At 35.9% G+C, this 20,959-nt stretch overlaps 1 protein-coding gene across 2 annotated transcripts in view; it reads right to left on the bottom strand.

Moving 5' to 3' along the window:
- Nucleotides 1–20,959, bottom strand: part of LOC126970490 (sterol O-acyltransferase 1) — a 50,971-nt gene that overhangs the window by 2,143 nt on the left and 27,869 nt on the right. Inside the window, exons 4-8 of one of the 2 annotated variants that reach the window (XM_050816426.1) lie at nt 17,003–17,139; nt 12,391–12,533; nt 9,871–10,000; nt 8,910–9,056; nt 4,251–4,388 (exon numbers count right to left, since the gene is read on the bottom strand). In XM_050816426.1, coding sequence (XP_050672383.1) covers nt 4,251–4,388; nt 8,910–9,056; nt 9,871–10,000; nt 12,391–12,533; nt 17,003–17,139 — 695 coding nt within the window. Of the gene's footprint in view, nt 1–4,250; nt 4,389–8,909; nt 9,057–9,870; nt 10,001–12,390; nt 12,534–17,002; nt 17,140–20,959 lie in introns of those variants that run through there. The other variant, XM_050816427.1, reaches the window with a different exon arrangement.

Raw genomic sequence — 20,959 nt, 5'->3', positions numbered from 1 at the left:
ATTCGAATCGTAATCTGATAAATCGATTCATAATAATTCGAAGTCTAAAATATCGATTTCAAAATAATCGATTTTTTCAAATTTGTATTTACAATGTAAATAATAATCCATTTTATGAAAAACAAGAATGATACCATAATAAACAATCTCTGGGATCTCTTATCAGTAAAATCAGGAATTTTTAGTTCAGGGAATTCGATAATTACAATTATTTTTATTACCATATCAAAATATCAGATCAGAATAAAAGAAGATATTTAATTTCTAAATGTATTTGTTACATTAAAAAGTTAAGAGGGTAGATAACATAGCTTATAGTTCCCAATGCTTCATATCTAAGCTTTTTAAAAACAACAATCTGTCAAGTCTACTGGTTCCAAGTTCCGCTCATCACTTGCGATGTTGCAGGCAATCGAAAAAAGGCGCTCACAGGGAACAGATTGATACGATACTCATATACATCACAGCTATTGAGTGAACATGGTGATAAATAGAGTTTTTTTGTTCTTGCCAATAAAGTATAGGATCATACTTTAGGTGCACAACTGCCTGTGATAAATAGTGTTTAAACTCTTCGTTTAAGCCTTGAGTTTCCAGTGCAAGTGTATTACATGTAGAGAGTTGCTTTTTGACAAGCAACTTATGAAAATCCCAAATTTCTTTTTTCTAAATCAGTCCCTTCTATTGCGTCGAAGTCTTCAGTATTATTTTGTGGAAGTTGTTGCTGTGATTGAATATCTAAAATTGAAGTATTTATTCTATTTATTGCTCGAGAACAGGCTACATGGTCAGCAAAATGAATTTTTAAAACCTAGGATCTAAAATTGTCGCAGCAGCTAACATATGAACTTGTTCAATATTTCCAAATCTTTTCTTTAAACCGTCCATAATTAAAGTTCTTGATTTAGCTCCAATGTCAGTTGAAGTTTTCATCGTATTATATGTTCCAGTCAGACAAGATACGATTGGTATAATTTTACTGGCTGTAGTCAGTATTAGTTTTCAGTCTTTAGTCAGATTTAGTTACATAGTCTTATCCCGATATTTCTTTAGTTATTACTTCTAACTGCTGTGCAGTTAGCATTGTTGGTGCTTTAGGATACTTGAGTAATATTGGCGCAATAATTTCAGATAACTCAACAAATCGTTCCAATTGATAAAAAACAGAATTCCATCTGGTACATACAGACTGAATCAGCCCCAAAGGCTTTGTTCGGTGATCTTGAGCTTTCTTTAAAGCGTCAGCAGCATTTGTATTATGCTTAAAATATGTAGTATAATATCTTTGACAGCTGTTAGTAAATTCTTGGCTTCTTCCAGTCCATCCTTATTGTCAAATGGTTTTGATGCTACTAAGTTTAATGTATGGGCAAAACATGGCATGTGTTTATTTTTGCCATAAACATTTGTGACAGCTTTAACGATATTTGCGTCATTGTCCGTGATAAACGCTACCACTTTGTTACTTGTAATGCCCCATTTTTCTGTCATCTTGATAATTACTTCTGCTAATTATTCAGCATTATATGGTTTTGTTAGAGCAGGTACTTGTTGTTCTAGCTGGAACTTTATATAGTGGTGCTACTACTTACATTACATTAAATTACAGAAAAAATCGAAAGTCGATTTTCAAGGGTAAAATATCGATACACTGAATCGATTCAGTACGACATATCGATTTAATCATAATCGATTTATTTGGTCCGAATCGATTCTTCGATTAATCGATTTGAGATCGCCATCCCTAAATGGCAGCCCTACTGTCACTGACACTCTTTTTAATATGACAACATTCCTAAGTAGCCCAACCCTCATGTATGGAATACTCTAATATTTATTAAACTTTAAACACGAATTTCTTAAAATGTTATTTTTGTGGCTTGGAACGTTTTTCAGGAACTACATCCAATTGTTCCATAGCAATTTCTCACTAAGATTTAAAGTTTCTGTAAGTGTTAAGTATGTGACAAGGACAGTTTAATTAACAAATGATTACTTAAAAAGGGAAGTCTTTGGAGGAGGCCTATGTCGAAGGACAAGCTGTTAAGAAAATAGGAAGCAATTAGTTAAGGATATATATTTAAAAAATGTTATTGTTAGTAACAGCAATAAAGGCTTATTTTATTTTATTACTTAAAAAGATCATTAAAAAAGACTAATGTTACACATTTTATAAGCTTCATTTTAGATCATGTATTGCAGTAATTATTATAAATAATATGTAGATAAGCAATAATCACTATATTTAAACAGGATTTTGTTTTTTGGATTTTTACGTACGTTGTCTAGACTCTTTTCAGACTTTAGCATGAGTGTGTAGCGTTAAATTTTACTGTATTTTAATACCTATTGGTTTAAATAAAACCTACTACCTACTGCGAGATTTCAGAGTTAAGCTTTTTTCACCTATCCGCTAGAACATTCTAGATTTAATTGAACATGTGTAAATGTAACCACAAAATAAGTACCCACAACACTGGACTGTTTAAATTTAAAATGGATACTTTGAAAGTTATATGTTTCTTTCCGTTTGATAAATCAATAAACTTAAATAAATTTGTCGTGTATTAATATTATGCACTCATAGACCTCTAAGAGATGAAACGAGTAGGAGTAAGGATCTAGCGTTAAAACTTCAAGAATTTTGGACAAGTCAAAGATCTGTATATGGCTCATGTTGGCCTGGTTTTCATTTAGATTTTTCGTTTCGCTATGTTTACAAAGAAAACTGTCATCGTTAATCGTAGAAATATCTTAATATAGCTATGCGGCCTATATCATCCCTACCTTCCGGAGGTCTGGCGTTCGTTTAAAATGCGGTTTTGAAGCTACTTTTCCATGTGCAACCAAACTATGAAACGAACTTCCCTTGTGCAGCGTTCAATTTTCTTAAACGCTTGCAAAGCTCCTGTGATTCCTCTGGTGTTACAGGAGGATGTGAGCGGCGTTGATCACATAACACCAGGTTAACGCTCGATTCGATAACGCTCGTCCTACTCTTCCAAAAAAAAAAATGCGTTTTTAAAAACACAACTATACTGTATGTCAAAACACATAAAGGTGCATAATGTGTTTTAGCAGTCGATATGTTTTGATCGGTGGTGCATCATTTTTATGGAATCTTTGGTGTGCTACCATTCCCTTTCTTTCTCTGCTTTTGCAGTTTGAATATAATATATACCTACTTCTAAAACCTAATATACAATAGCGTCTGGTTATATTCGAATGTTGTATATGAGTTAACCTCACTTCACTTAATTAGAGTAGCATCAAAAGCGTTTAAATTTAACCGATGACCTCGTGATAAAATAATAGCTGCGTGCACGGTCGAGTCCCAATTAAACAATTAAATTGTTTCTATTTAGGTACTTACGTAGATACTTAGTACAGGCATAGCAATACATACTATTATTATCTACATGACGTGCAATATATTTATACCACAGAAATTCTCCAATAGAAAATCCCAAAAATAAAAAAAATATAAAATTTCTTGATCACTAAATCACGCACGTCATCGAGTATAACTTATGTGTCACCAGTCATGCTATATACATAATTATAATTTTATTTCTGTTAAATTATCATCATCATCATCATCAGCCGGAAAACGTACACTGCTGGACAAAGGTCTCCCCCAAAGAACGTCACGACGAAGGGTCCTGCGCTGCCCTCATCCAACCTATTCCGGCGATCTTGACCAGATCGTTGGTCCATCTTGGGGGGGCCCTACCAACATTGTACCGGAAGAGGTAGTCTTTCGGTACGTGGTCGCCATTTGAGTACTTAACTGCCCCAACGGCAATCTGTCCATCGAGCTATGTGCATTGCCCACTGCCACTTCAGTTTCGCAACTATCTGGGCTATGTCAGTGACTTTGGTTCTCCTACGGATCTCCACATTTCTGATACGATCTCGCAGGGACATTCCGAGCATAGCCCTGAGCCATCATGAGCTTCCTCATAAGGCCCATAGTTAGCAACCACGTCTGCATTCCGTATGTCATAACTGGCAAAACACACTGGCTAAAAACCCTTAGTATTTAGACACTGTGGTATTTAGAACGAGAAGATTTTACGGAGATTCCCGAACGCTGCCTGTTCTTCTGTTAAATGCATTGTTATAATACCTATTCCTTAATTTTTTTTATGTTCATCCATTTCATATTTGTCTATGGACCATTTGGGAATTACACGCGAACGAAGACAAGGTACCGTTACGTTTGTGTGAATTTATGTTCGAGTACTTACAAGAAAAACAGTAATAATTGCGAATGTTCTTCCGATACGGAGTGATAAAGGTCTGTACACAAAATCACGAAGCCAGCCATGGACAACACGATTCCAAGCACGAAAGTAGTTCGAATACCTCGATTTAGTCCACCAGTCCTAAAAAGTTAAAAATTGTTTAGTATTATCGTTATATTAAAAGGAAAACACGGTACGGTACGTTAGTACGGTTAGGTACCTAAAGTGATCTCTTATAAAATATCATTTCGCCATCTTTCGTTTCTATGCTATTGGTTTTTTTGTTTGATAATGATAAATACTATCTAGAAAACTGTTTTAAAATGCCGTTATTAACAAACTTTGGCAACTCATACATAATACAGAATCTGAAAAAAAAGCTGAAGAATAAACTGAAAAAAAATTGATAAAAAATATTCAATTATAATCCTGGAGATATACATATTTTAGATTTAGTCACTGATCTACCTTTCAAAAGTTCCGATAACCTTAAATTGATCGAAATAAAATTTGGCTGTTCTAACATGTAAAAATTTCGATTCTACTAGTTGATAAGATAGATATTTTTTATTACATGTTTAAGGTTTAGGTACCACTACATTTTAAAAATAGAAGAAAGGCGTACGAAATTATACTAGAAATGATTAATGTTTATAACTAACATTTGAAAACAGATGAGATAAATTGAAATAAGCTCTAAAAATGTTTATTATTTTCAGCAGGAATATATGATTCTTTACAAACTAGGGCGGGAAGTTTAAAAGTAGAACTAAATTTGAATACCTTCGTCGGTTGATGAACTAGGTACCTCAACGGCAACGAAAAATTTACATAGTTGAACACTTGTGTGTATAAACATCCAGTGTGAATAAAAAGTCTGAAAAACTAAAAAATTGAACTATATCCTGGATACTGACCGCATAAACTGTAGAGACCGTTATTCAATAATTCAAACAGTTTTAATTTTTTAATACAATACAATTTTTTACTACAATGATTTAGTGGAAGTGAGTGCTAGCAGTAGGTAATTATAGGTGGGTTACACTGAAAATGTTTAGAACTGGACCGTTAGAAACATTGCTCATGAAAACTTTTTTTGGATTTCAATTTTAGAACTCTTTGATAACCTAATGTAGTACCGTAATTGCATTCATTTGTCATTTATTTTTGTGAATTGGCGGCAAATCTAAAACTCTTATTACGAGTGAAACTGAACCTAACACGAGAAAATTTTCGATCAATGATTTATTATGACTTTCGTTGTGGGCTTACTCAATAACAAAGTATGATAGGCTGCGACTAGCATTTTTTAATGAAGCCCCATCTCGTGCCACTATTTACAATTGGTTTAACAAGAATAAGCGTTGACGTAGCAATCTCAATGAAGATCCGCGTGTGGGACGTCTTTAAACAGCGACTACTGAAGATAACTTCAGTGCTGTGCGATGCATGATAGAGGAAGATAAGAGAGTGACCTATCAGCAGATACGGGCAAGCTTCGGCATTGGTATGAGTCAAGTTAAAAAAAATATTACGCGAACATTTACGCGTCAGGAAGCTTTATACCAGATGGATTCCCCATACTTTAACCGACGATCAGAAACACCTTCGCATGGACTGGTGTTGCCAAATGTTAGATAAGTTCAACGGCGGTGACTCAAATGCTGTATTTGACATCGTCACAGGCGATGAAAGCTAAAGCTAAGGATATATTGCTACGAACCTGAAACCAAAAGACAATCAGCTCAGTGGGTGTTTCCTTTCGAGGATCAGCCAACTAAGGCAAAGAAAGGAAGAAGTCAAGGAAAAAATATGATTGCCTCATTATTTGGTCGGAAATGTCATTTCGCGACAATTGTGCTAGAAGATGGAAGGACAGTTACTGCAGACTGGTATGTCAATCGCTGTTTGCCTGTTGTCTTGGAAAAAATTCGGGAGCAGCCCCCTCGAAGCAGGATCCTCCTTCATCACGACAATGCTTCAGCGCACTCCGCAAAATGGACTGTTGAATATGGACTATGGCAGGTGTCGAGGTAATGAGTCATCCGCCATACAGTGTAGAGAGGAACGGAGATTACTTCGAAAAACAATAAAAGTATTGGCAACTTTCTACATTAAGCCGTTTTTCATTTTCTAAACGTTTTCAGTGTTACCTAGATAAAATGGTGAAGCTAAAATAAATACTGACAAATTTATGTTTTTCATAGGTGGTATTGATTTTTTCTATGAAAGAATTGGACAAACGACCATTCGGGTCTCCTTAAGTTCAAAAAAAAAAAAGATCTTTTTGGAATGCTGAATTAAATTAGCCGAATAGAAAATACCACTAGGAATTTAAGATCTAGAACTACTCTATTCGACGGAATAAACTAAGTTAATTTCATTGTATTTCATAGGTGTACCAAGAGCTGTTGGTTAATAATGATTCCTATGGTTTTGGAGAGCAGGGAGGCTATAGCAATAGATCTGTAGTTAGCAGGATCCGAACTGTATCCTTTTTTAGGGTTGGATGGACAGTCGTTTTGAGAATGAGTACCGAAATAATATCCCCAGTATCGGTGTCAACTCAGATGCACACGGTCTGAGAACGTTAGGAGAAATGCCATCCCCTAGACTTCCTTATTTACAAGAAAAACAGAGCTCGCCGAACAGTTTTCTGTCTTGAACTTTGGGCATAAAGCTCAGATACCGCGGGATGGTCGGCGAGGTCTTTCTTTCTTCGTTAAGAGTCGAGTTGGAGGCAAATAGAGTGCCCAGAAGGTCTTGCCGTTTGGAAAAGAGTGTTAGAGTTTCTACAAAACTTAAATTTAATTAGTTTTATTCAAATAAGAATTTTAAATCACTTAAATCAAAAAAAATATTAATTGTCTGATTGATTGTCGGTTTATAATTGGCTATTATATTATCAATAAAGCTTTTAGAGATGCTTATAAGTTAACTCATAAAATTTCTAAATCAAAAAAATGGATGAGATGAGGATTCTGTCCATAATAAATTAAAAATATCAAACAAAATACCTGACCCTGAAAAATTAATCTCCGCTTCAGTTGACTAATTCAAGGGAGTCTATACATATAGAATTCACCGACCGATCATATACCAGTGAGTCCCACTTTTACTAATATTCAACAGAGCCAAATCTATTATAATATATCAAACTGTATATATTTAAAGCAAGAATTTCACTTTAAATTTTCTAAATAAATCTCTCGAACACTCAGAGATATTCGGTTTACGGCGCTTCATTGCAGTGGAAAGTTCAATCAAATCAAATCAGAAATATTTTAATTTCATGGGTAAATCATATTATTACACTTGAAATATGTCATATGTTTTCAATACAGCTCATTCGGAAAGCTTTTCTCAGAGAAGAATGATCAAGAAACTCTATGGATTGTCTTTTCAAAACAGATTAGGTGTTACAAGTTTTTATTTATAATGCAATTTACAAATCATTTCAATTACAATATATGCGACTAATATAACGAGTAAGTCAAAAAAAAGTAAATTAATAACTATAAACACAAGAGTTATTGAGTACAGTAGATGCATCAATCCACACATACCGAAAATAAATAAAGGCATTATGCTAGCACTTTATTGAATAAAATATTTAATAACTTTAACTTTAAGATAATTAAAAAAAGGAAATAAAATATACATGAAGCAGACTTCCCGGTAACAAGATTATCCAGCCACCACAAGTAGCGCCCGTTCACGAGCATGACGCATGGACCAGCCATCGCCTCCCTCGACCATATTTTAGGGAAGGGAACGACCCGCCCCACGTCGCCGCCACAAGCAGTGGCATTTAAGGGATCATGATTCAAGGTTGCCTGTCACGAGAAATCTACCGAATAACAAAAGAATGTTCATCTACATATTACCTCCGCAATACTTACTTAATGCCTTTACTTACCATTTACCATTTTGTTTCAACTAACATATGTAACTTGTATAGTTTGATTACCATTAATTCGAAAATAGCCACAAGTTACTTTCATAATTGTTACAATTTTGTTAACTCATGCTATACTCGTACAAAAGGTATATGATTAAATATGCGAAACGAAACGAGCTTGATATTCTGTACACAAAGAACATTATTAATCATTAATGTGAAGGGAAAGCCTAGAGCTGTTTGTGTGAAGTATTTGTTTTGTTGAAATCCGCTGAGCTTAAGGAGTTGAACGCATTAACTGGAATGATGAACGCCGCCGAGTTACTTATGTTGTTGTTTTATTAAGCGGAAGTGATACCAAGTTTGTTTACCTTAAAATCGAAAGCGATACATGTAATCTGTTACAGACAGACGTTGTTTGTTTTAAGTTATTAATACGCACAACTAAATATAAACAACGAACAAGTTTTAAACATTTTATTATGTTTTTAAAGTACCCTCATGCCCTCACTTCTAGGATTAATACACAAATAAAATTCTAGCTCATTTGGGAGAGCACTAGCACGGAACGCCAGAGGTCGTGGGTTCGAGCCCCACATCGTTCATAAAATATTGTTTTTCAAATTTATTTGTGCCTTAAATTTTTGACAACCCTAAGCCTATGCAATACATTGTTTACATCATTTAGGGATGCATGCTGAAATATATGGAATAGAATTGGTTGCATAGGGTGCACTGACCTTGATCTGAACTTATTTTACCTCATAAAATAGGCGATCTCCAAATCTAAGCATCTCCGCGAAAGCGTTGAACCAGGCATGTAAAAGACAGTAAAAACCACACAAGAATGATGTTATACCTGGCAATATACATGCAAACATTGCACGAACAACTGTCCCAGCTTCAACCTGAAAAGAAAACATAATTTATAAACATCATAGCATAAAATTTATGGCATAGAATAATAACCTATGAGTCGGCGGTAAATGATCACCGTCGCCTATGCAGAAATCACAGGAGGGATTCCGGACTCTAAAGTACGCGCATTCTTTGAAGGCACCCATGCCTGGAATCGCCGTTCACGATAGCAGATTCCACAGCTAAGTTGTATCAACTTGTTAGAATGTTCCATGAAAGTTGTTCTGTGGAGGAATGCGTATTCAAATGGTGGGGAAGATATTTTAGTTTGTGGTGTGAGGTTCGACGGTGGAATACAGCCGCAGAAATAAGTTCAAACAGCTCTTTGGTCTAAACACCAAAGACAAGCAATTGAGATCCAAGACGTAGTACTGGACCCCGACAGCAGCTCTGTGTTGTAACACTCTGAAACGGTTGAAACTGATATCTGGGTGAATCAAAGATGAGAGCAATACTCGCGGGATGAAATGTTGACGGGCCATATGAATGACCGCCAGATTCTTCTAAGCCTATTTGGATTTACCCCCCAGCTGACCGCAGTATTTCAACCGCTATTCCTTATGATTAGTGAGCTTTTTATAAATATACGCAAGTCATTATAACCCTGAAAAATCACAGGAGAAAGTTTGTTCAAAACTTTTTTATTCGTGTACGAAAACGCCACACAGGCCGCCAGATATGGTAACTAGATCTAGCAATTTGATTACTTACTTTATTATATATTATTGACAGTATAAACACAAAACATACGTAATGGAATTCTTGAGAACTTTAAAAAGGATATAAAGTACATTTTACACTTACTTTTGGTTCTTTTCCGTATTCGGACCAGTACGGTACAATAAATCGCTCCCAAATAAAACAGTTGTAAAATATTATAGCCGCCACTTCCAAAAAGTGAGATACGACCACGCTCCATCTAATGCGCTTTGTTCTGTAAAAACAACACATTTCTCCTGCTGAAATGGAATCTCATAATAGAATATTTCTTTACATTAATCGTAGGATCCCATAAATAAATATGTGGGTGCGTTATTAACCTTTAAGGCAACGAGTAAAATTAATTGTGTCAATTATGATATTCTTGTCGGTTAAGAAGTTAGTTACTTGTGCCAATTTGGCAATGTAACAAAGTTTTTAGATTATAATATTTATTTCCAATTATTATTAATTGAGCTTCCTAAGCTGTGTTTCAACCAAGCTTTTGTAGAAAAATAGCATTGCCTAACTATTGTACTAGCCTTTAAAAGTTTTAAGGCAAGCCAAGTATTGATTCAAATCCTGTCAGCAAAGTTTGAGAAAGAAAAATAATAGTAAGATGTATTTTTAAAAACGGTATTTTTAAAAACACGATATTAAAGAAAATAGTTCTAACTATTATTATTTTTTTGTATATTAATGACATTTATTATTCAAACAAAACAAATCTTATAACTATATTTACAATACTACGACTACATAAAATTAAAACTATCATTACGTGGAAGCGTACCAAGAATACTCGCATCATTATCGCGTTGGATAGCAAGGCTGATCCGTTGACCGAAATAGTTGCCAGTGCTTGGGTTTCCAGTAGCCTTATTGAGGCGCGAAGATAGTATTTTGAATATGCTCCGCGCCTCTGGGCCCCACGGGCCAAGTATTATTTATTATTTACTTTGCATTTTTCGTCTTATAACGATGATAATGTCGTAGCAACGAATTAGCATGTGCCATAGACGTTGGCAAATAGACACTGCCGGTTATTGAACATAAAAAATTATCCTTGAGATTAATCCTTGAGCAATGTGCCAAGTATCAAATTAATCCTTGATTTTGAAGATCTTCTTCTAACATTCCATTACATATAAACAGTGTGTGTGGATTCATTTAATTACTTTTGTGGTTTATAACTTATTTTCATCTTACTATTATTTGAGTATTTTTGTTGCATCACTTCACAATTGTAATAAAATAATTTTAAAACGTTGAAGCTGTGAATGTTGATTTAAAATTTCTCATAAAAGCTCAACCTTTTATGAAGCAACGGTAAGTGGTAAAACGTATAATTTGATCATTAATAAGTTTAATTTCAAAATGAATGAAGCAGTATTGTTTTCATTTGAATAAATTAATTACTATTGCGAGGCTTTTACTTAATTGCTTTTTTACAAAGTTCAAAAAATATTGCTCCCTGGTTGAATGAAGATAATTTATCTTACAAGTTTAGATTAGAAAATAGTGCACATTGTTTTAAAAGGGATTAAATATTCTATGAATACATAATATAACATGTAACTTGTAAAATTTCACGTCTTGTTAAGGCAAGGTTCCAACTTTGAAAACAATATTATATTATTGAGGAAGTGTCAATGCTTTAAAATGGTTTTCGATTTATTGATGAATTGTGGTGTACTTCGAATTCGGCTACTGATGTAAAAAAATGATTTTATAGCTTGAATTAACTTAGGTCATGTCAATTAAATAGGTATGTTACAAAAACACTTTTTGCGATACATGATATTTTAAATGTGTGTTACGGATTATTAAATCGTTTTATTAAAATAATGGTAGGAGCTCGCTACCTTTTATTTAGGCTGATTATTTCAGTTAATGTTTCTTTTTTGTTTGTGGACCGATTGAAATGAAACAAACACTAAATGGCAGGTAGCCGGCAACAAACTGCATTCAAATCGGTTTTGCCGATTATGAGAAGTGATCGACAAAAGCAGCAATGTGCAAACATTATTGTGTATCGGTTTGAAGGGCGCCCTACGCAGTGAAATTACTGGGCCAATGGGACTTAAAATCTTATTATATCTCAAAGGGTGTGTGACGAATGTAGTCAAGAATCTTAATCGGCACTGCATTGTAATTGGCAGGTCGTCGTTGACCTACCATCAGATGAACTTGTGTCTTGCTTGTCGTCAAATTTTCTATGGTGGTGGAGTGATGATGGTATGGATGCAGGTTTTAAACACTTACCTTTGTAAAACATTAACTACTTCATGCCAGTTTCGGCCATTTTGTTTTGGTAAAGTTATTTGTGTTATACTTTGAGGAGTTTGAATTCGAAAGAAGCGGTTAGACGCACCAATTGGGCAAGAATGTCTAAGGATATAACTAGAAGAAAGGTTACCCCTTTACCACTTTTTGTGATTGGATTAACCCAATTAAACTTATATGGGATGTAGTATAAATGCATGTCACGCAAAACAAACCGTAACATTAACATTTACAGCCAACATTATTGCAATCTTTTTTTTTGAACTTTGCAAATTTGGTTTTGAACTAAATAAATATATTTTCTTTCTTTATTTTTCTTTCAATCTAATTTAATGTTACCTTGGATATTCATCTCTGTATAAAAGCGTCGGAACGAAGAGAAAGTACAAGTAATGGCGGAACGTTGGTAAAGGCTTAGTGCCATTGTGGCAACGTGGCAGAAGTGACACCGCCGCAGCATAGATCTTCATGGCCCATCTAAACTGTAACAAACGATATATTATTATTGTTACGTCGAATGTTCGCGAGAAATCGGGAGGTACTTAATGTCGTAGAGGCACCTTGGTGTCTACTTTCTCTCTCCGAAACAAAACTTCGTAAAGGATCGAAATTTAAAATTAGTTTCAGTAGTAACCCTACTCTATTTTGTTTTCGGACACATCGACGAACTTCGGTACCATAGACAATATTCGTGAACGAATGATGAACGATTGAAATGAATGTTATTTGTATCCGACTAATTTAAAGAGTACTATTTCATGCCAACGATTGGTAGTAACTAATGACAAACAAAAATATCTGTATTACAAACGCATTGTAAACATGTCAAATTCTTCACGTGGAGCAGCCTCGATTAAAAGCATTTTGAAGCTATTTCAAGCAAATTTGCAACAAAATCCACACAAAGAAAAATCAAAAGGAATCGGCAACACCTTTGATTTGGTCAAGTTGAGATTAAAATTCCGAACAAACAGTTGTCTTATTCAAATTTTCGTTCAGTAAATGAAGTAGAATTGGTTTCGAAATTCAAAATGTCAAATAATGACGTTCGGGATTTCGCAACGAATGGAACCGTAGTAGGATGCACCCGAAACTTCAATCGAAACTACGTTTTTTGTTGAATAAGAGTAGACCTTCTTGTCCTTGGAGTTGTTTACAAAAGCATGTTTTCTGATACACTGTTCGACATGATTCTAAAATGATTGACGAGCAACATTAAATGAACGCATGGGAAGAACTTCTTAACCGTAATGAAAAATAATGCATAATTCATCAACATCAGTCAATTTTCCATAATATTGTCGAAAGAACAACTAATTATTAATCAATCTATTAGCCGCGCGCTAGTGTAGGCACTGATACCTATTGTTCCCACGCCGCGGCGTAGACATTCAGAACTCGTAGACGAGTGACGCCCATGAAACGCTCAAAGAAACTTTATTTATAAATATACAATTAGTTTATTTATTTAAATCAGCCTTAGCCACTATTCATCGTGTTGATACCGACTAGTTTCGGACTATTCGGAGAGTTCGGGAACCCACTACACTAATCCTGATGAATGACTTCCGATTGGAACAAGTATTATTTAATAGGACTATTCTTATAAAATTCAATCTAGACAATTTTTTTAATTAATTATTTATATGCCGGTCTCAGTGAGTCATACATCTTTGTGCCGTTTGGTGTCGAGACTCTGGGCCCGTGGGGCCCAGAGGCGCGGAGAATATACAAAGTACTATCTTCGCGCCTCAATAAGGCTACTGGAAGCCCAAGTGCTGGCAGCTATTTCGTCAACGGATCAATCTATCCAACGCGGAAATGCTGCCAGTTCATGGTACGCTTCGACGTAATGATAGTTTTAATTTTATGTAATCATAGTATTGTAAATATAGTTATAAGATTTGTTTTGTTTGAATAAATTTATTTTGACATGGCCAAAAAAAAATCTAGACAAAAGTTAATAATTATACTGAAAGAGCGCTCGTAAAGCGGGGTTGCACAGTTAGTTCACCATTGTTATGATGATACCATTATCATCCTTTTAGCTGAAAGACGTCCTCTGCTGGACAAAAACCTCCCCAAAGATCTCCAAGATGATAGGACCCGCGTTACCCTCATCCAAACAGTAATCAACGTAGTCGCTATTCGAGGACTGTTCGCTGCTTCCCCAACGGCTAACTTGCGGCCCTATGTAGTCTTTTAGGCTATATGCCTTGCCCACTGCCACTTCAGTTATGCAATCATCAGTTAGTTATATTCTCTTAAATCTAAATGTTACTATTCACATATTTTGCATGGTCCCAATTGTGTGGGTTGATTCTGTTGAAATTGTAAAAAGTCCAATAAATAAGCTTAGAACTAGTTACTAATTTACATGACCCAAGAGTAAAAAGACAAAAGTTATATAAAAATGGATAGAAATCAATCAAAGCTGTTCGGATGAACACTTCTTCTTTTTAATCTGAGAATTTTTTATGCAAAGATGAATAATAAATACGAAGAGATGGCATCACGTGTTTGAAAACCATAAGGTTTCTACAGCAGCCGGCGTGCGTAGCCGATTGTGGCGGCTGTTATTTAGTGGTACTCGTGACGAGGGTTCCCCTGATTTATGTTACATTTCACTGGTTACACTGTGTTGCCACATTGTATCTTCATACATTTTCCCCTGCGTAATGGTTCGTCGGACACGAAACATAACCTTCCTGCACTAAACCTTTTTTATGATTCGGGTCTTTTACAACTGTTTTACTTTATGTGATGTATTAAGATACGCCTTGTTTTACTGTTAGTTCATATGAAATATATCTATATGTTGAATTGTGTGAATTTCAATATTACCATACACAAATATGTTACATAATAATGCCCCGACAGAGGTTGTTCTGCAGGTAATAAAAAAAATACTGTTTTATAGGAAATTGCCAATAATATTTCAAAACATCAAGAATTATTTAGTAAAAATGCTCCCTGTTATTATAATGAAATTGTTTCACAGCGGATCTGTCAAACCGTGCGTCACTAAATTCTCTCATAGAAAATATGTCCATACAAAACAAATATTGAAAATAAAAATAATTATGGGTCCCAAAACGAAATAAAAACTATCCTATCTCTCAAGTTGGACCGAACTGCACTCCATGAAGTATTCCCCATTAAAATCCGTTCATTGGTTTAGGAGTCCATCGCGAACAAACAACGTGTCACGTAATTTATATATATTAAGATATTTTTAACCTCGGATAATTTATTTATACGTCCAGATAGAGTCTCTTGTTGCTATACAAGCGATAAAAACAGGCCAGGTTTATTACTTTAGTGTGCGTGACAAGCTACGTCTTACACTGGCGATTTGTATGTCACTTTGTTTTAGTGTGCGTACATTCAAAATAGAGGTTACCAGCTGTCAACCCTAATTTTTTTCGACGCTTTCGCAGCTGTCACAGTCTATCTAGCCGTATAAATGATCTAAGATATTAACGGTAAATATGACATTGTTTCGTCTTCGTGACGATTTCTATTTCGACCATTTCAGCCCCGTCAAAAGTTTCCACTTGAAAGTATTAAAAAATGTCTGGCGTATTGCCACAAGAAATATGCATGACTCAGAATAATCTATATTGTCACACTGGTTGGTTTTATTACCAAAATTATAAAATATTTTATTATTTAATTTTTGGTCCAATTTTGCCATATTTTTAACTGTTTCTCGTAAATTTGTCAAAATCGTCACCACTAGCCAGGGTAAGTAGTAAGGGCAAGTCATACTTTCATTTAGTCGGTATTTTAACATGAATATACATATTCGATCGAAACTCGATGAATCGACATTCACAAAATAACTGTTACAGATTTCAAGCTTATTATCACATTCTACGTCTTATAAGGCATGTTTGTTAATCTATAGTTATTTCGCTGTAACGAGTCAACTACTTATTAAGTCGATTAATTCTTGGTGCAAATGCTTGTGAAATAATTGTTACCATCTTGTCTTAAGGTGACCGATAAAACGGCATTACCACCGTTCCTCTAAATTTAGGGTTGTCAAGATCTTGAGCTTACAATAGGGGATAGTCTTGATCGTCGCTTAACTTCCAAAAATACATAAATATTGTAAATAATATACGGTGGGTTATCTGTGTAATATCGGTTTAACCATGAATATTTTGATTTCATGTTTGTAATTGCAGATCCATACATCAAAAAAATAAGACATAGAACAATTTTATGATGATTTTAAGACCAATCTTTGGAATTATTTTCTATCAAGCCTATTTTGTACAATTATGTATCAAGTCAGTCCACAGTCTTTGAAATATGATGAATAATAACATATATTATTACCAGTGGGAGGCTCCTTTGCACAGGATGCTGGCTAGATTATGGGTACCACAACGGCACCTATTTCTATCGTGAAGCAGTTATGTGTAAGCATTACTGTGTTTCGGTCTGAAGGGCGCCGTAGCTAGTGAAATTACTGGGCAAATGAGACTTAACATCTTATGACTTAAAAGAGTGGCAATGAGTTTCTTGCTACTTCTTCTCATTAGCTCAACCCTTTACGAAGTAGCGGTAAATTCAATAAGAAACAATATTTATATATATTTTTTGACATTCATAAGTGTCATTTTTGTGACCTACATGAATAAAGTGTTTTTGAATTTGAATTTGAATATGTCTCAAGGTGACAAGCGCAGTTGTAGTGCCGCTCAAAATTTTTGGGGTTTTTCAGGAATCCTGAGCAGCACTGCATTGGAATGGGCAGGGCGTATCAATTACCATAAGCTGGACGTCCTGCCCGTACCGTCCCTTATTTTCATAAAAAAAAAAAATTTTTTTTGATGTACTAGAACAAATAGTTTCTCTTAAAAAACTCCTTAAATAACATAAATTTCAACAAGATTAGGTCTTGTCAGCCTTTTAAATTAGAAATGTAATAATCAGTTACCATTTCGCAAGTCACGGCGACAGCTGACCCGATCGCCAAATGCTTTGTACCCAAGTCCCAACATGTTAGACTGAACAAAGTTGCCTCAATAGCGAACAACCCGCCAGATCCGAGAACTGCCCATATTTTACATAAACCTGTAAAAATAAGTAAAACAAGGTCACAGACTAAAAGACAACAGAAACCCATACTCTTACGAGAGGGGAAAATAATATTTATGTCTCTACATGTCTTATTCTAAATAAAATATAATCTACAGACTATAGACCAACTTGCAAATAAACCATTTGTCAGTATGAAACTCTATAATCTTTTTTGAATCATTATTTATTATTAACTAGCTGACCCGACAGACGTTGTTCTGTATATAATAAATAAAATAATGTTTTATATGAATTTGTCAATAATATATCATAACATCAAAATATACTTCGTAAAATATGCACCCTGCTGTCGTAAAGAAATTGTTTCACAGCAGAACTGTCAAACCGTGCGTCAATAAATTCTCTCATAGAAATTATGTATGGACACATCAAAGGAAAAACAAATTTGTTGTTTTTATTTAATTTAGCAGCATTTTCCTATTTATTCACCTTTTAAACGTTCTCTGGACTTCCACAAATAATTCAACACCTAAATTTGCCAAATCGGTCCAGCCGTTCTCGAGTTTTAGCGAGACTAACGAACTGCAATTCATTTTTATATATATAGATAAACCAATAATTAATTGCCTTTGAATTATATATATATCATTATATTTTGACAAAGTTTTCTAATTCTATACAGAATGAGGTTAGATAACCGATGTTTGAAAAATAGAGCCCATAAGATGAACCATACTGGACTGGATCACAAAAGCGCTGACACAACATCGAATAAACATAATATACATTATGAATACTAAGTTAAAACAACATTGCTACACGTGTTCAACGTTGAGTTTCTTGTGTGTTCTTCTCACGAGCTCTACTCTTTCCGAATATATTATGGTACATTCGGTAATTTATATGAAATATTAATAGTGATGATTCTAAAGCGCTTATTTTAAGCCTAATTATTTGTGCAGTTGATTTGAGGCTTCTGCCTCCAATCATGGATTTATTTAGATCTACAATATGAAACTAGTATGCCAAGGTTACGGAGAGATTTAATAACCAATTACAACGAGAAGAAGTGGCATGAAGCTCATTTTCACTTTTAAAATAACATTTACAATCCAGAATCACTCTCGTATCTAAGGGGAAGGGAACGCTCTGCCCCACTAGGCCGCTAGCCGCTTCTATCCCCTGGGAGAAAATTTTCTAAATTTTTCATTACTAAAATGATTTAAAAATTGTTTAAATCGATTAAGTTTATTTTTTATTTATTTATTTCACACACATAGCAACTATCATTACAGGTATTACCTAATGCGACAGTTACAAACAAACAAGAATAACAAACACAGCAAACAACAAACAAATCAAACTAAAACTAATCATACAATCAAACTATATTACATTACAAATAATATATCACACCAGAAATAAAAATTATGTTTTATATGTTACATTTTTTAACTGTAGGTGTGATTTTGACGACCCGTATGGCTTCGTGGTTAGTGAGTTTGAATCCTTGGTTTGAATCTGGTAGGTGCAAACATGTATGTGATGAATAAATTATTTATTTACTAGTAATGTATGTAACAGTGTGTCAATATTTTTGTTAAAATATATAATATAACTAGCTTGACCAGTGCGCTTAGCTTCATCGAAGCAAATGCATAATATATACAACATTTCATATTTAAATCTTTTTGCTATCAAAAAAATTTCAATATTTACTATAATTTACTTGTTCTTGAAATGGAATAATCTCACAACAGAATTGCCAAACTGTGCGTCAAAAAATTCTTTCATAGATTTATTCATACAAGAATAACATTTGAAAATAAAAATATTATAAGTCACGAATCACAATAAAAACTATGCTATCTCTCAAGCTGGATCAAATGCACACACTTTGCAAAACATGACACGGAAGAGTTTATATATATAAAGAATAATTATATCATATTCAGAACACGGACGAGTAAAAAAAGAAGACTCCGCACCGTGATATTAGCAAGTGAAGCACCGTTATGCTAGTGTGTGTGCGGTTACGAGGGATACTAGGATACTTTTTTTTTTATGGAATACGACGACAAACGAGCGTACGGGTCATCTGGTGTTAAGTGATCACCGCCGCCCAGATTCTCTTGCAACACCAGAGGAATCACAAGAGCGTTGCCGGCCTTTAAGGAAGGTGTACGCGCATTTTTTGAAGGTACCCATGTCGTATCGTCCCGGAAACACCGCACGAAGCTCATTCCACAGCTTTGTAGTACGAGGGAGAAAGCTTCTTGAAAACCGCACTGTGGAGGACCGCCACATATCCAGATGGTGGGGATGATATCCTAACTTGTGGCGTGTCGTGCGAAGGTGAAATTCGGCGGCAGGAATCAGGTTAAACAGCTCTTCGGAACACTCCCCGTGATAAATGCGGTAGAAGACACACAATGAAGCGACTTCTCTACGCAACGCCAAGTGATCCAGCCGTTCACAGAGCACTGAGTCACCGACAATTCGAGCTGCTCTCGTTGCACGCGGTCAAATGGATCGAGCAGATACTGGGGTGCACCAGACCAGAGATGACAACAATACTCCATGTGTGGCCGGACCTGCGCTTTGTAGAGCGCTAGAATGTGGGCCGGCTTGAAGTATTGCCGTGCTCTATTGATGACGCCCAGCTTCTTCGAAGCCAATTTGGCTTTGCCCTCCAGATGGCCACGGAATTGGCTCGAGATTTCGAGACCCAGTATTCCGATATTAGGCGCGGCTTTAAGAGAAGTGTTCTCGAAGAGCGGTGATACGACAAATGGGGTTTTTTTAGTGATAAACGCGCAAACTTGAGTCTTCTGGGGGTTAAATTGGACATGGTTCAATTTATCCCATTCCGCGACCTTCTCGAGAGTGGACTCGATAGAAGACACAAGTTTCTCCCGGCACTGGTCGACGATTTCCCGAGAGAGACCTGCATGGCCCGTGTATACGGCATCACCAGTGCTGTCATCTGCATAGCAATGCATGTTGGAGGTGTCCAACATATCATTGATATGCAGAAGAAACAGCGTAGGAGATAGCACACAGCCTTGGGGCACTCCAGCATTCACGGGCTTCGGGTTCGAGCAATATCCGTCGACAACGACCTGTATGCTACGCCCAGTGAGGAAGCTGGAGGTCCACTTGCACAAACTCTCGGGAAGCCCAAATGATGAAAGTTTTGAGAGGAGCGCCTTGTGCCATACACGATCAAAGGCCTTCGCTATATCCAGGCTAACTGCCAGGCCTTCCCCCTTGCTTTCAATAGCCGCCGCCCATCTATGTGTTAGGTATACCAGAAGATCACCTGCCGACCGTCCATGGCGAAAGCCGTACTGTCGGTCGTTGATCAACTGGTATACCCTCTAGCTATATTAAAAGCTGGCGGCTAATTATGCTCTCCATGATTTTGGAGAGCAGGGAGGTGATAGCAATAGGCCTGTAGTTCGCCGGATCCGAACTGTCTCCTTTTTTTGGATCGGATGGACAAGGGCTGACTTCCATGAGTCAGGGACTACGCCTTTGGAATAAGAGTGCCGGAATAAACGCGTTAGCACCGGCGTCAACTCAGGGGCACACGTTCTAAGCACGATTGGAGAAATGCCATCCGGCCCGCTCGATTTTCTGACGTCCAACGAAAACAGAGCTCGCCTAACAGTTTTCTGTCTGAACTGTACTTCAGGCATAGAGCTCTGACACCGCCGGATGGTCGGCGGTGTTTTTCCGTTGTCGTCAAGAGTCGAGTTGGAGGCGAAAAGAGCGCACAGGAGCTCGGCTTTCTCTTTTGCCGTATGGGCCAGGGTGTCATTCCTCATGTGCAACGGCGGCATGAACGGCT

This window comes from Leptidea sinapis, chromosome 21 (genome assembly GCF_905404315.1).
Source record: "Leptidea sinapis chromosome 21, ilLepSina1.1, whole genome shotgun sequence".
Classification (NCBI taxonomy): Eukaryota; Metazoa; Arthropoda; class Insecta; order Lepidoptera; family Pieridae; genus Leptidea; species Leptidea sinapis.
The sequence above is the reverse complement of the archived record's forward strand: the minus strand, read 5'-3'. Positions and strand labels throughout refer to the sequence as shown.